Source organism: Salmo trutta, chromosome 23, assembly GCF_901001165.1.
Source record: "Salmo trutta chromosome 23, fSalTru1.1, whole genome shotgun sequence".
Taxonomy (NCBI): domain Eukaryota; kingdom Metazoa; phylum Chordata; class Actinopteri; order Salmoniformes; family Salmonidae; genus Salmo; species Salmo trutta.
The window spans coordinates 25,710,289-25,727,293 of NC_042979.1; the positions used below are offsets into that span (position 1 = coordinate 25,710,289).

At 43.1% G+C, this 17,005-nt stretch overlaps 1 protein-coding gene across 1 annotated transcript in view; it reads right to left on the reverse strand.

Moving 5' to 3' along the window:
• Positions 1–17,005, reverse strand: part of LOC115159666 (voltage-dependent N-type calcium channel subunit alpha-1B) — a 254,642-nt gene that overhangs the window by 64,273 nt on the left and 173,364 nt on the right. The window contains exons 13-17 of the mRNA XM_029709608.1: positions 10,534–10,623; positions 8,998–9,216; positions 8,725–8,837; positions 6,142–6,254; positions 5,669–5,800 (exon numbers count right to left, since the gene is read on the reverse strand). Of these exons, the coding sequence (XP_029565468.1) occupies positions 5,669–5,800; positions 6,142–6,254; positions 8,725–8,837; positions 8,998–9,216; positions 10,534–10,623 (667 nt within the window). The remainder of the gene's footprint in view (positions 1–5,668; positions 5,801–6,141; positions 6,255–8,724; positions 8,838–8,997; positions 9,217–10,533; positions 10,624–17,005) is intronic.

A 17,005-nucleotide genomic window follows, 5' to 3' on the forward strand; every position in this document is an offset into this window, starting at 1 on the left:
GAGGGCCTGTTGTCCGGACCTCTGGCCGTTTCTATGGGGGTGCCACAGGGTTCAATTCTCGGGCAGACTCTTTTTGTCTGTATATATCAATGATGTCGCTCTTGCTGCTGGTGATTCTCTGGTCCACCTCTACGCAGACGACACCATTCTGTATACTTCTGGCACTTCTTTGGACACTGTGTTAACAAACCTCCAGACGAGCTTCAATGCCTTATAACTAGAGGTCGACCGATTAATCGGAATGGCCGATTAATTAGGGCCAATTTCAAGTTTTCATAACAATCGGTAATCTGTATTTTTGGCCACCGATTTGCCGATTTATTAATTTTTTATTTTATTTTCTTTCATTCTTTTTTTTACACCTTTATTTAACTAGGCAAGTCAGATTAACAACACATTCTTATTTTCAATGACGGCCTAGGAACGGGGGTTAACTGCCAAGTTCAGAGGGGAGTCGGGGATTCATTTTTGCAACCTTCTGGTTACTAGTCCAGCGCTCTAACCACCTGCCTTACATTGCTCTCCACGAGGAGCCCGGATGGCAGGCTTACTACCTGTTACGCGAGGGCAGCAAGAAGCCAAGGTAAGTTGCTAGCTTGCATTAAACTTATCTTATAAAAAACTATCAATCTTAACATAATCACTAGTTAACTACACATGGTTGATGATATTACTAGTTTATCTAACATGTCCTGCGTTGCATATAATCGTATAATAAGCCTGTTAATTTCTCATCGAATCACAGTCTACTTTGACAAACGGGTGATGATTTAACAAGCGCATTTGCGAAAATAGCACTGTCGTTGCACCAATGTACCTAACCATAAACATCAATGCCTTTCTTTAAAATCAGAACACAAGTATATATTTTTAAACCTGCATATTTAGTTACTATTGCCTGCTAACATGAAATTGTGTCACTGCTCTTGCGTTCATTGCCTGGCTCGTTGCAAACTAATTTTCCAGAATTTTACGTAATTATGACATACCATTGAAGGTTGTGCAATGTAACAGGAATATTTAGACTTATGGATGCCACCCGTTAGATAAAATATGGACCGGTTCCGTATTTCAGTGAAAGGAAAAAATGTTTTTTTTTCGAGATGATAGTTTCCGGATTCGACCATATTAATGACCTAAGGCTCGTATTTCTGTGTGTTTATTATATTATAATTAAGTCTATGATTTGATAGAGCAGTCTGACTGAGCTGTGGTAGGCACCAGCAGGCTCGTAAGCATTCATTCAAACAGCACTTTCGTGCGTTTTGCCAGCAGCTTTCGCAATGCATTGCGCTGTTTATGACTTCAAGCCTGTCAACTCCCAAGATTAGGCTGGTGTAACCAATGTGAAATGGCTAGCTAGTTAGCGGGTGCGCGCTAATAGCGTTTCAAACGTCACTCACTCTGAGACTTGGGAGTGGTTGTTCCCCTTGCTCTGCATGGGTAACGCTGCTTCGAGGGTGGCTGTTGTCGATGTGTTCCTGGTTCGAGCACAGGTAGGAGCGAGGAGAGGGACGGAAGCTATACTGTTACACTGGCAATACTAAAGTGCCTATAAGAACATCCAATAGTCAAAGGTATATGAAATACAAATCGTATAGAGAGAAATAGTCCTATAATTCCTGTAATAACTACAACCTAAAACTTCTTACCTGGGAATATTGAAGACTCATGTTAAAAGGAACCACCAGCTTTCATATGTTCCCATGTTCTGAGTAAGGCACTTAAACGTTAGCTTTCTTACATGGCACATATTGCACTTTTACTTTCTTCTCCAACACTTTTTTTTGCATTATTTAAACCAAATTGAACATGTTTGATTATTTATTTGAGGCTAAATTGATTTTATTGATGTATTATATTAAGTTAAAATAAGTGTTCATTCAGTATTGTTGTAATTGTCATTATTACAAATAAATAAATAAAAATCGGCCGATTAATCAGTATCGGCTTTTTTTGGTCCTCCAATAATCGTATCGGTATCGGCGTTGAAAAATCATAATCGGCCGACCTCTACTTATAACTCTCCTTCCATGGCCTCCAACTGCTCTTAAATGTAAGTAAAACTAAATGCATGCTCTTCAACCGATCGCTGCCCGCACCCGCCGGCCCGATCAGCATCACTACTCTGGACAGTTCTGACTTAAAATATGTGGACAACTACAAATACCTAGGTGTCTGGCTAGACCGTAAACTCTCCTTCCAGACTCACATTAAGCATCTCCAATCCAAAATTAAATCTAGAATCGGCTTCCTATTACGCAACAAAGCCTCATTCACTTATGCTGCTAAACATACCCTCGTAAAACTGACCATCCTACCGATCCCAGACTTGGGCGATGTCATTTAAAAAAATTGCCTCCAACACTACTCAGCAAATTGGATGCAGTCTATCACAGTGCCATCCGTTTTGTCACCAAAGCCCCATAAACTACCCACCACTGCGACCTGTATGCTCTCGTTGGCTGGCCCTCGCTTCATATTCGTTTCCAAACCCACTGGCTCCAGGCCACCCACTGGGTGGCCTGGAGCCAGTGGGTAAAGCCCCGCCTTATCTCAGCTCACTGGTCACCATAGCAACATCCGCCCATAGCACGCGCTCCAGCAGGTATATTTCACTGGTCATCCCCAAAGCCAACACTTCCTGTAAATAGCCCACCCAACTACCTCATCCCCATATTGTTATTTATTTTTGCTCTTTCGCACCCCAGTATCTCTACTTGCACATCATCATCTGCACATCTATCATTCCAGTGTTAAAGCTAAATTGTAATTATTTCGCCTCTTTGGCCTATTTATTGCCTTACCTCCCTAATCTTACTACATTTGCACACACTGTATATAGATTTGTTCTGTTGTGTTATTGACTGTACGTTTGTTTATCCCATGCGTAACTCTGTTGTTTTTGTCACACTGCTTTACTTTATCTTGGCCAGGTCGCAGTTGTAAATGAGAACTTGTTCTCAATTGGCCTACCTGTTTAAATAAAGGTGAAAAAAATATACACTGCTCAAAAAAATAAAGGGAACACTAAACAACACAATGTAACTCCAAGTCAATCACACTTCTGTGAAATCAAACTGTCCACTTAGGAAGCAACACTGATTGACAATAAATTTCACATGCTGTTGTGCAAATGGAATAGACAACAGGTGGAAATTATAGGCAATAAGCAAGACACCCCCAATAAAGGAGTGGTTCTGCAGGTGGGGACCACTGACCACTTCTCAGTTCCTATGCTTCCTGGCTGATGTTTTGGTCACTTTTGAATGCTGGCGGTGCTTTCACTCTAGTGGTAGCATGAGACGGAGTCTACAACACACACAAGTGGCTCAGGTAGTGCAGCTCATCCAGGATGGCACATCAATGCGAGCTGTGGCAAGAAGGTTTGCTGTGTCTGTCAGCGTAGTGTCCAGAGCATGGAGGCGCTACCAGGAGACAGGCCAGTACATCAGGAGACGTGGAGGAGGCCGTAGGAGGGCAACAACCCAGCAGCAGGACCGCTACCTCCTCCTTTGTGCAAGGAGGAGCAGGAGGAGCACTGCCAGAGCCCTGCAAAATGACCTCCAGCAGGCCACAAATGTGCATGTGTCTGCTCAAACGGTCAGAAACAGACTCCATGAGGGTGGTATGAGGGCCCGACGTCCACAGGTGGGGATTGTGCTTACAGCCCAACACCGTGCAGGACGTTTGGCATTTGCCAGAGAACACCAAGATTGGCAAATTTGCCACTGGCGCCCTGTGCTCTTCACAGATGAAAGCAGGTTCACACTGAGCACGTGACAGACGTGACAGAGTCTGGAGACGCCGTGGAGAATGTTCTGCTGCCTGCAACATCCTCCAGCATGACTGGTTTGGCGGTGGGTCAGTCATGGTGTGGGGTGGCATTTCTTTGGGGGGCCGCACAGCCCTCCATGTGCTCGCCAGAGGTAGCCTAACTGCCATTAGGTACCGAGATGAGATCCTCAGACCCCTTGTGAGACCATATGCTGGTGCGGTTGGCCCTGGGTTCCTCCTAATGCAAGACAATGCTAGACCTCATGTGGCTGGAGTGTGTCAGCAGTTCCTGCAAGAGGAAGGCATTGATGCTATGGACTGGCCCGCCCGTTCTCCAGACCTGAATCCAATTGAGCACATCTGGGACATCATGTCTCGCTCCATCCACCAACACCACGTTGCACCACAGACTGTCCAGCAGTTGACGGATGCTTTAGTCCAGGTCTGGGAGGAGATCCCTCAGGAGACCATCCGCCATCTCATCAGGAGCATGCCCAGGCATTGTAGGGAGGTCATACAGGCACATGGAGGCCACACACACTACTGAGCCTCATTTTGACTTGTTTTAAGGACATTACATCAAAGTTGGATCAGCCTGTAGTGTAGTTTTCAACTTTAATTTTGAGTGTGACTCCAAATCCAGACATCCATGGGTTGATAAATTGGATTTCCATTGATTATTTTTGTGTGATTTTGTTGTCAGCACATTCAACTATGTAAAGAAAAAAGTATTTAATAAGATTATTTATTTCATTCAGATCTAGGATGTGTTGTTTAAGTGTTCCCTTTATTTTTTTGAGCAGTGTATATATGAGCAATTGATTTGAGCTTTTCACAAATCTCCTGCAGGCAGTTATGTTCTGCAGACATTCAAATCCCTGTGGAGCAGGAGACTGCTCTATCAAACCATTTACTTTCCCTACCTCCCTGGATTTTAATGAGACATTTGTCTGAGGCTGGCTGATAGTGATGCAACCTCTGCAGTGTATAATCAACTCAATCATTAACTGTCTGAGCTCAAATATAGAAGTCTATTAATGCCTTTTCTCTGTCTCCCATGTCTTTTCATAAGGAGTTGGAACATGAGTGATTATAGGAAAATGGATTCAGACTCATCACGATAGGCATGTGGCCCAACAGCTGAGCACCATGTGCATGTCAGAGTGTTTTCACACATATCCATCAGCCTAGACTAACGTGGCAATTATGACGGAACAGCCAGTTTAAAATGAGCATGAGACCATGGCAACCATCTCTCTTTCTCCCTCCAAATAGCCCAATTGGAGCGCAGCACCCGCCAATGCCGTCATTCTGGGAGACAGGTGAGAATATGACACTGGAGTTTCCCTCAAGAGCTCTAACCTCTTACCTGCTACAATGTTGAGGATATAATGGGAAAGGTAGCTTACTTTGACTCAGAGCGCAGAGGTAAAAATCTAACAACAAGATAAACTGTGTAAACCAGACTAAACAATTAGGAAGGTATTTTGGCTGGCCTCCGGTCTAAATGATAAACAGCGTCCCACCAGATGGTGTGTTTGTGGCTGTCGGCAGGCAGAGCTGGGTTAGAGCCAGGCCTTTCATTAACACATCGTAGCACAGATCAGGAGGTTTTACACAGCCAAGTTTTAAAGCTACACTGCTGTGCCGGTCCCTGCCCTGGCAATGTGTCTGCCACCACTGCAGTGTGGATCAGGGATTAGAGACAGAGACAGAGAGAGAGAGACAGAGAGAGAGAGAGAGAGAGAGAGAGCGAGAGAGAGAGAGAGAGAGAGGCGATCAGGTAGGTAGGTAGGTAGGTGTGGTGTGTGTAGGATCAGAGAGGAGTCAGGGGTGAAAAGTTAGGGGTCAAGTGTCAGGTTCCATGGAGGAGTGTGTAGGGAATACTCACTGTCCTCCGAAGAGCTGCATGCCCAGCAGGGCAAAGACAACAATGAAGAGGAAGAGGAGGAAGAGCAAGCTGATAATGGACTTCATTGAGTTGAGAAGAGACACTACCAGGTTCCTCAGGGAGTTCCAGTACCTGGGGAAAGCAGAGAGAAGAGAAAGGAGGAAGAGAGAGAGAAAGAGATGGAAATAGTAGTGAATGGACAAGGAGAATATAGGGAGGAAAGGATGGTGAGAGGGTAAATTGTGGTACTACCGGTAAATAGATCCACATTTTCCACTACATTGTTGTGAATCACATGATTATTGACTAATCTAGTGAGTATAAAATGATTGCTATCTAACTTTAATAGGATTATAGACTGACAGAGTGGGACAATGCTAAACATTGCTCTGAGGAAAAATGATTCATATTGTCACCACATTTGATTCTGAATGTATGTTGATATCTTGTATAAGAAATGTGTGTTCACTCACTTGGTAAATTTGAATAACCTGAGCAGACGAAGAGCCCTCAGCACACTAATGCCATAGGATGCCCCTGGTTTGATCATAGACCACACCACCTCAAGTATACTCCCTATTATCACCTGTGGAGAAGAGGAGAGGAGAAAAGGCGAAAGAGCTACTGTAACAAAGTAGCTACTACTTGCTACTCAGCAGCAAATCACTGTCACTGATTATACAGTACCAGTCAAAAGTTTGGACACACCTACTCATTCAAGGGTTTTTCTTAATTTTACTATGTTCTACATTGTAGAATAATAGTGAAGACATCAAAACCATGAAATAACACATGGAATCATGCAGTAACCAAAAAAGTGTTAAACAAATCAAAATATATTTTAGATTTGAGATTCTTCAAAGTAGCCACCCTTTGCCTTGGTGCCAGCTCTGCACACTCTTGGCATTCTCTCAACCAGCTTCATGAGGTAGTCACCTGGAATGCATTTCAATTAACAGCTGTGCTTTGTTAAAAGTTAATTTGTGGAATTTATTTCCATCTTAATGCGTTTGAGCCAATCAGTTGTGTCAGTTATTCTACAATGTGGAAAATAGTAAAACAATTAAGAAAAACCCTGGAATGAGTAGGTGTGTCCAAACTTTTGACTGGTACTGTATATATACACACAGTCCCTTCAGAAAGTATTCAGACCCCTCAACTTTTTTTCACATTTTGGTAAGTTAAAGCCTTATTCTAAAATGTTAAAGATTGCTTTTTCAAATCAATTTATAAAACATTTCTGACATGCGTTTTTCTGGATATTTTTGTTGTTATTCTGTCTCTCACTGTTCAAATAAACCTACCATTAAAATTATAGACTGATCCTTTCTTTGTCAGTGGGCAAACGTACAAAATCAGCAGGGGATCAAATACTTTTTTCCCCCACTGTAAGTACTCAGACCCTTTACTCGGTACTTTGTTGAAGCACCTTTGGCAGTGATTACAGCCTTGAGTCTTCTTGGGTATGCTTGGCACACCAGTATTTGGGGAGTTTTTCCCATTCTTCTCTGCAGATCCTCTCAAGCTCTGTCAGGTTGGATGGGGAGCGTCGCTGCACAGCTATTTTCAGGTCTCACCAGAGATGTTCGATCGAGTTCAAGTCTGGGATCTGGCTGGGCCACTCAAAGACATTCAGAGACTTGTCCCGAAGCCACTCCTGCGTTGTCTTGGCTGTGTGCTTAGGGCTGTTGTCCTGTTGGAAGGTGAACCTTTGCCCCAGTCTGAGGTCCTGAGCAATGTGGAGCAGGTTTTCATCAAGGATCTCTCGGAACTTTGCTCCGTTCATCTTTGCCTCGATCCTGACTAGTCTCCCAGTCCCTGCTGCTGAAAAACATCCACAAAGCATGCTGCTGCCACCACCATGCTTCACCGTAGGGATTGTGCCAGGATCCCTTCAGAAGTGATACTTGGCATTCAGGCCAAAGAGTTCAATTTTGGTTTCATCAGACCAGAGAATCTTGTTTCTTATGGTCTGAGACTCTTTAGGTGCCTTTTGGCAAACTCCAAGCGGGCTGTCATGTGCCTTTTACAGAGGAGTGGCTTCCGTCTGGCCACTCTACCATAAATACCTGATTGGTGGAGTGCTGCAGAGATGGTAGTCCTTCTGGAAGGTCCTCCCATCTCCACAGAGGTATTCTGGAGCTCTGTCAGAGTGACCATCAGGTCCTTGGTCACCTCCCTGTCCAAGGCCCTTCTCCCCCGATTGCTCAGTTTGGCCGGGACTTCCAAACTTCTTCCATTTAAGAATGAAGAAGGCCACTGTGTTCTTGGGGACCTTTAATATTGCAGAAATGTTTTGGTACCCTTCCGCAGATCTGTGCCTCGACACAATCCTGTCTCGGAGCTCTACGGACAATTCCTTCGACCTCATGGCTTGGTTTTTGATCTGACATGCACTGTCAACTGTCAACATTATATAGACAGGTGTGTGCCTTTCCAAATCATGTCCAGTCAATTGAATTTACCACAGGTGGACTCCAATCAAGTTGTAGAAACATCAAGGATAATCAATGGAAACAGGATGCATCAGCTCAATTTCGAGTCTCATAGCAAAGAGTCTGAATACTTATGTCAATAAAGTATGTTTTTTATTTTTAATACATTTGCAATAAACATTTAAAACCTGTTTTTAATGGGGTATTATGGGGTATTGTGTGTAAATTGATGAGGATTTGTATTTATTTAATCAATTTTAGCATAAGGCTGTAACGTAACAAAATGTGGAAAAAGTCAAGGAGTCTATACTTTTTAGCAGACGCTTTGATCCAAAGCAACTTACAGTCATGAGTGCATTCATTTTATGTATGGGTGGTCCGGAGAATCAAACCCACTATCCTGGCATTACAAGCACCATGCTCTACCAACTGAGCTACAGAGGACCAATCAATTCAATCAATTGATTCAATTCAACATTTAACATTAGAAACAATTCAACATTTAATTATCATATAAAAAATGTATCCAGTTGCCATGTAAGTCAAGTTAAGCAAGCATCTGTATCTGAGACAGATTAATTAATTATTCAAGGTATTGCAAAGGCATTTATGGTGACTTACACCAAAGTCGAAGCAGTTGAAAGAGGAATGGAAGTAGTTCCTGGCTCCCAGGCCGTACATCTTCAGGCTCATCTCAGACAGGAACAGACCCAGGAACACAAACTCTGCCAGGTCTGGGGTTCCAGGGGGATGGAGAACCATCAATGACTAAATGCATCAGCTACTGATAATCATCCATTTGATTGTGAATGTGTGTGTATTTCTGCATGCGTGTGTAGGCATCTGTGAGTGTGCACGTGCCTGTGTGCATACACACGTGTGTGTGTGACTTACAGAGGGCAGTGGTGAGCCACTCAGGCTGGTCGTAGTGGACGATGGCCACACACAGTGTGTTGAGGCCCACCAGACACAGTACTATCCAGTAGAAGCTCTGGGCTTTGACCATGCGACGGATGAAGAAACGCATTCTCCTCTCCTTTCGGCGGAAGTAGGACGAGCTCTCCAGCTTACTGCTCTTCACGCTGGCCCGGCCAAACGGAGAGCCTGGGGCGGCTAGGGGAAAGTAGGTGAAGGGAAGTCAGCACATAAAGGTGTATCATGCCATACATCACGTCACATTCCCAAAGTCATCATCGGCAAGTCTAGGGTGATTTGAACATTATATTACATGTTCTAATAGTTTATAAAGAAAACTACTGGCATCCAGCATTAAGTCTGTATTTCTGTATCTGAGGGGGAACAGTATAAGAGTATTGAGGCTACTTCAGGCTGTAATCAACCGCACTAGAAGATCCATATTTAGACTCTCGCTCTACATTCCACCTGAATAAATCCAAGCTTCTCTGCTAATTAAAAGACCTTCACGGCTAAGACTATAATGGATAAGACGCAAATGACTAAGGCAAAAATGTATCCTCAATTCTCCCTTTCCACTCTGAAAATGTAAAATTTTTGCATTAAAAGGTTGTATAATCTGCCTCAATGAGAGTGAAATTGGATCTTTAGTCTAGAACAGGAAAAATGTAGATGTAAGATTTGACTGTGTAAAGCCTGTATCCCCATGACATTCATTTAGATGTAAAACAGCCACTGGAGGTTGTCAGGAGAGGAATCCAGCCGGTTCTTTTAATGTGAATGCACTAAATCATTTCAATTATCATGGTTAGGAGCATTTCCCCCAAAGGCAAGCAATTACATATTTTTTCTGTGAAGCAAACGGAATTTCATTAATAGTAAAACTCTAATTCCATTATCCTGGAGTTATTTTTCCAGCTACTCTCATTTTTGCTTATAATAAGAAAATTAAATGAACCTAACCTCTAGGTGACTGTGTAAAGCCTGTATCCCCGTGATACTTTTACTTTTAGGTTTGTGTGTATTATGTGTATCGTTGTGAATTGTTAGATATTACGGCACTGTTGGAGCTAGAAACACAAACATTTCACTACACCCGCAATAACACCTGCTAAACATGCGTATGTAACCAATACAATTTTATTTGATACAAAGAATCAGTAAAACAAGCAAAACCTCTGACTATGATTCTGTGAGTAGAGTTTCCTTGTATAACAAGTGTTGTTAGTTGTGTTACATACCAGAGATAACAGCTAAATACATTGAGGCATTAAAAAGATGCATGAGAATAGGAAAACATTTGAATAGGCCAAAGGTCACCAGAGAGGGAACACGACACATATTCCCAATAGCCTAGATATGGAACAAGCTGTGAGGACAAGCTCAAGGACTTATCTAAAAGGTCAAGCGTTAGCCAAAGGTTGATTTAGTCAGTTACGGTCAAATGTGAAGGTTGGGGTCAGTCAGACAGTTGACTGGTCAGTCAGATAGGAGTACAGGATGGTTGAGTCTTACCAACAGAGGACATGTCAGTGAAGTGATCCTCTCCCTCCTCAGCACCAATCAGGTCATTCTTACGCTTCTTGACCTTGCCTCGTTTCAACACTGCACACACACAGCACAGCAGAGAGGCAGGAGTAAGGATATGTACACACACATGGACATTTACATACACACATATGTATGTGCTGCCATGCGACGCGCACGCACATACCCACCATGCCACTCCCCCCATATGTGTGGGCTAATTGGATGCAATGAATAGTGGGCATCAATCAAATTTTTCATTCACTGATTCTGGCTTCCGCTTCAAGTCAGCCTTGAAATGAAAAACTGCTGTGCATGAATGTGATTGTCATGTGATCATCAATGTCACAAAAGCTCTACAACCCTTCTAGAATCTAGAGTACCTCTTCAATGCTCTGCTCAGAGGCAAAATCAGCTCCGCTTATACATTTACATTTTAGTCATTTAGCAGACACTCTTATCCAGAGCGACTTACAGTAGTGAATACATACATTTCATACATCTTTTTTTTTTCTTCGTACTGGTCCCCACGTGGGAATCGAACCCACAACCCTGGCGTTACAAATACCATGCTCTACCAACTGAGCCACACGGGACCTTATGTTCTCTATGAATGAGGATCGGAGCAACATCTTAATTCTCTGGAGAGTTATGAGTAAATGGTGAGAGTGAACTGATAAGGTGTTTAATGGAACGACAGACAGACTGACAATGCTCCAACGTTTGGATCTTTACCTATAAATCTGTCCTTTCATTTCTCTCCATCCCTTCCAGCAACTGTATCTTTGCTCGGTCAGCAATGTTTGGCATTTGCACAATGTCGTCACCTGTACTACATGCAGCAAGTAGCCTAGTGGTTAGAGCGGGGTTCCTGTGACCGAAGGGTTGCTAGTTCAACTCCCGAAGCTGACAAGGAGAATCTGTCGATGTGCCCTTGAGGAAGGCACATAACCCCAATGTGCATAGTCACTTGATAAGATGAATGCCTTCCGATTGCGAATTTGCTATCAACGTGATGCTCATAATTACAATTTCTTCTGTTTTACTGAAAATGGCATTCATGCAAGATATTCATCGAGCGGACAGGACATCGGATTCAGGGACAACCAGAGGGGGACGGACATGTCTCTTCATCAACAAACTGGTGTGCTGACTCTAGCGGTAATCTCGACCTATTGTTCACCCGTATTGGAATACCTGATGGTCAAATCCCAACCCTTCTACCTCCCGAGAGAGTTTTCCTCTGTTATCGTAACTGCTGTATACATTCCACCTCAGGAAAACAACAAAAAGCTGGCACTTGACGAACTGTACGAGGCTATAAACATGCAGGAAACAATGCACCCAAAGCTTGCTTTTCTTGTTGCAAATCATTTGAATTCCACATCACTATAACAAGTGATGCCCAATTTATATCAACAACTCTCCTTTGCCACTAGGGGTAATAAAGTCCTGGACCACTTTTACTCACAAGCAAGCACACGAGGCCCTCCCTCGTCCCCCGTCGGCAAATCAGATAACGACTCTATACTCCCGCTTCCCCTTTACAGACAAAAGCTCAAAACAGGAGGTAAACGGGACGCACTCCGTTGAAAAATGGTTGTCCGAATAGACGGCAATGCTACGGGACTGCTTTGCTAGCGCTGACAGGAACATGTTCCGGGACTCCACCGATAGCGTCGACGATCTATCCACCTTCATCACCAGCTTCATCGTGAAATGCATTGCCAACATCGGCCCCACAGTGAAGGTTGGATGCTTCTCCAATCAAAAGTCCTGGATTCCCTCCGAAGTGTGTCAATGATGGCGCATTGACTGACTTCCAAATATTTAGTATACGTTTTTCAAGATGAGTGATGAGAAGAGAATTGTCCAGGCCATTGAGTATCTCACTACAGCCCCATATGCCATGTCTTGAAATATGCAGAGAGACAGATTAAATGTAAGTGTACATTGTAATCATTCTGACAGCCAACTTTTTAGGTCTGCCCACAACTTCTGGACTATATAGCACTCCCAGAAAGCATGGATTATTGAGGCATTATTCGTTTTACACTTGAGACATGACTCTGCCATTGTGCTGTAGAATTTGTGAATTTTGTCTCTTGTATGATATACAGAACCAGTCAAAAGTTTGGACACGCCTACTCATTCAATGGTTTTTCTTTATTTTTACTATTTTCTACATTGTAGAACAATAGTGAAGACATCAAAACTATGAATTAACACATATGGAATCATGTAGTAACCAAAAAATATATTTTAAATTTGAGATTATTCAAAGTAGCCACCCTTTGCCTTGATGCCAGCTTTGCACACTCTTGGAATTCTCTCAACCAGCTTCATGACGTAGTCACCTGGAACACATTTCAATTAACAGGTGTGCAAAGTTAAAAGTTCATTTGTGGAATTCCTTTCCTTCTTAATGCGTTTCAGCGAATCAGTTGTGCTGTGACAAGGTAGGGGTGGTATACAGAAGATAGCCCTATTTAGTAAAAGACCAAGTCCATATTACGGCAAGAACAGCTCAAATAAGCAAAGAGAAACGACAGTCCATCATTACTTTAAGACATGAAGGTCAGTCTATGCGGAAAATTAAAATAACTTTTAAAGTTTCTTCAAATCAAATCAAATTTTATTGGTCACGTACAAGAGATTAGCAGATGTTATTGCGGGTGTAGCGAAACGCTTGTGCTTCTAGCTTCGACAGAGCAGTAATTACTAACAAGTAATATCTAAGAAATTACACAACATATACCCAATACACACAAAACTAAGCCGGAATGAATTAAGACTACATAAATATAGACGAACAATGTCAGAGCAACCGGACTAAGATACAGTAGAATAGTATAGAAAACAGTATATACAGTTGAAGTCGGAAGTTTACATTTTACATTTTAGTCATTTAGCAGACGCTCTTCTCCAGAGCAACTTCCAGTAGTGAATACATACATTTCATCCATTTGTTTTTGTACTGGCCCCCCGTGGGAATCGAACCAACAACCCTGGCGTTGCACACACCATGCTGGCGTTGCAAACACCATGCTCTACCAACTGAGCCACAGCGAAGACAGTTTACATACACTTAGGTTGGAGTCATTAAAACTCGTTTTTCAACCACTCCACACAATTCTTGTTACAAACTATAGTTTTGGCAAGTCGGTTAGGACATCTACTTTGTGCATGACACAAGTAATTTTTCCAACAATTGTTTACAGACAGATTATTTCACTTATAACGAAGGCCTGATTCACGCAGTCTCCACTGAACAGTTGATGTTAAGATGTCTGTTACTTGAACTCTGTGATACATTTATTTGGACTGCAATTTAAAGGCAATGCTACCAAATACTAATTGAGTGTATGTAAACTTCTGACCCACTGGGAATAAATCATTCTCTCAACTATTATTCTGACATTTCACATTGTTAAAATAAAAGTGGTGATCCTAACTGACTTAAGACCGGGAATTTTTTTCTAGGATTAAATGTTAGGTATTGTGAAAAACTGAGTTTAAATGTATTTGGCTAAGGTGTATGCAAACTTCCGACATCAACTGTACATATGAGATGAGTAATGCCAGATATGTAAACATGATTAAGTGACTAAGATACCATAGAATAGTATAGAATACAGTATATGCATATGAGATGAGTGATGTTTGACATGTAAACATTATTAAAATGACTAGTGTCCATTCCTTAAAGTGGCCAGTGATTCCTAATTTATGCCTGTAGGCAGCAGCCTCTAGTGTTCTAGTGATGGCTGTTTAACAGTCTGATGGCCTTGAGATAGAAGCTGTTTTTCAGTCTCTCGGACCCAGCTTTGATGCACCTGTACTGACCTCACCTTCTGGATGATAGCGGGGTGAACAGGCAGTGGCTCGGTAGGTTGATGTCTTTGATGATCTTTTTGGCCTTCCTGTGACATCGGGTGCTGTCGGTGTCCTGAAGGGTGGGTAGTTTGCCCCCGGTAATGCGTTGGGCAGACCGCACCACCCTCTGGAGAGCCTTGTGGTTGCGGGCGGTGCAGTTGCCGTACCAGGCAGTGATACAGCCCGACAGGATGCTTTCAATTGTGCATCTGTAACAATTTGTGAGGGATTTAGGTGACAAGCCAAATTTCTTTAGCCTCCTGAGGTTGAAGAGGCTCTGTTGCACCTTCTTCATCACATTGTCTGTGTGGGAGGTCCATTTCAGTTTGTTAGTGATGTGTACGTCAAGGAACTTGAAGCTTTCCACCTTCTCCACTGCAGTCTCATTGATGTAGATAGGGGGGTGCACCCTCTGCTGTTTCCTGAACTCCACGATCATCTCCTTCATTTTGTTGACGTTGAGTGAGTTTGTTTTCCAGGCACCACAATGCCAGAGCCCTCACCTCCTCCCTGTAGGCTGTCTCGTCATCTTTGGTAATCAAGCCTACTACTGTTGTCTCGTCTGCAAACTTAATGATTTAGTTGGAGGCGTGCACGGCCATGCAGTCATGGGTGAACAGGGAGTACAGGAGGGGGCTGAGCACATACCCTTGTGGGGCCCCAGTGTTGAGGATCAGCGGAGTGGAGGTGATGTTTCCTACCTTCACCACCTGGGGGCGGATCGTCAGGAAGTCCAGGACCCAGTTGCACAGGGCAGGGTTCAGACCCAGGGCCTCCAGCTTGATGATGAACTTAGAGGGTACTATGGGGTTGAATGCTGATATATTGTCAATAAAAAGCATTCTTACATAGGTATTCCGGTTGTCCAGATGGGAGAGGGCAGTGTGCAGAGTGATGGCGATTGCATCGTCTGTGGATCTATTGGCCGGTAAGCAAATTGAAGTGGACTTAGGATGGTAGGTAAGGTAGAGGTGATATGAACCTTAACTAGTCTCTCAAAGCACTTCATGATGACAGGTGAGTGCTAGGGGGCGATAGTCATTAAGTTCAGTTACCTTTGCCTTCTTGGATACAGGAACAATGGTGGCCATCTTGAAGCATGTAGGGACAGCAGACTGGGATAGGGAGAGATTGAATATGCCCATAAACACACCAGCCAGCTTGTCTGCGCATGCTCTGAGGACGCGGCTTGGGATGCAGTCAAAGCCGGCAGCCTTGCGAGGGTTAACATGTTTAAATGTTTTACTCACGTCGGCCACGGAGAAGGAGAGCCCACAGTCCTTGGCAGTGGGCCGCATCGGTGGTACTGTGTTATCCTCAAAGCATGCGAAGAATGTGTTTAGCCTGTCTGGAAGCAAGACGTCGGTCTCGGCGTCTGTAGTCCCTGCCACATACGTCTTGTGTCTGAGCCGTTGAATTGAGACTCCACTTTCTCTCTAAACTGACGTTTAGCTTGTTTGATTGCCTTGCGGAGTGAATAACTACAATGTTTATATTCTGCCATATTACCAGTCGTCATGCCATCGATAAATGCAATGGTTCGTTTCAGTTTCGCGTGAATGCTACCATCTATCCACGTTTTCTGGTTAGGGTAGGTTTTAATAGTCACAGTGGGTACTACATTTCCTATACACTTACTTATGAACTCAGTCACCGTATCCGTATCTACATTATTTTCACATTATTTTCTTAGGATATGTGGTTTCCAGCTTGCATAATATCCAGTGAAGTTTGTTGAGGGCCGTCGAGGTTTCGGCTTGAGGTGGGATGTAAACGGCCGTGGTGATGACGGAGGACAATTCTCATGTGAGATAATATGGTCGGCATTTAATTGTGAGGTATTCTAAGTCGGGTGAACAAAATGATTTGAGTTCCTGTATGTTCATAGAATTTCATCATGAAACGTTAATCATGAAACAGTCGCAAACACCATCAAGCACACAGTTAAGGAAGCCCCAGAGTTACCTCTGCTGCAGAGGATATGTTCATTAGAGTTAACTGCACCTTAGAAATTGCAGTCCAAATAAATACATCACAGAGTTCAAGTAACAGACATCTTAACATCAACTGTTCAGAGGAGACTGTGTGAATCAGGCCTTCATGGTCGAATTGCTGCAAAGAAACCCCTACTAAAGGACACCAATAAGAAGAAGAGACTTGCTTGGGCCAAGAAACATGAGCAATGGACATTAGACAGGTGGAAATCTGTCCTTTGGTCTGATAAGTCCAAATTTGAGATTTCTGGTTCTAACCGCCGTATCTAGGAGACTTATATTTCCCTCACTAACTTTAAACATCAGCTATCTGAGCAGCTAACCGATCGCTGCAGCTGTACATAGTCCATCTGTAAATAGCCCACCCAATCTACCTACCTCATCCCCATATTGTTTTTATTACTTTTCTGCTCTTTTGCTCAGCAGTATCTCTACTTGCACATCATCATCTGCTCATTTATCACTCCAGTGTTAATCTGCTAAATTGTAATTACTTCGCTACTATGGCCTATTTATTGCCTACATCCTCACGCCATTTGCACACACTGTGTATAGACTTTCTTTTTTTCTATTGTGTTATTAACTGTACG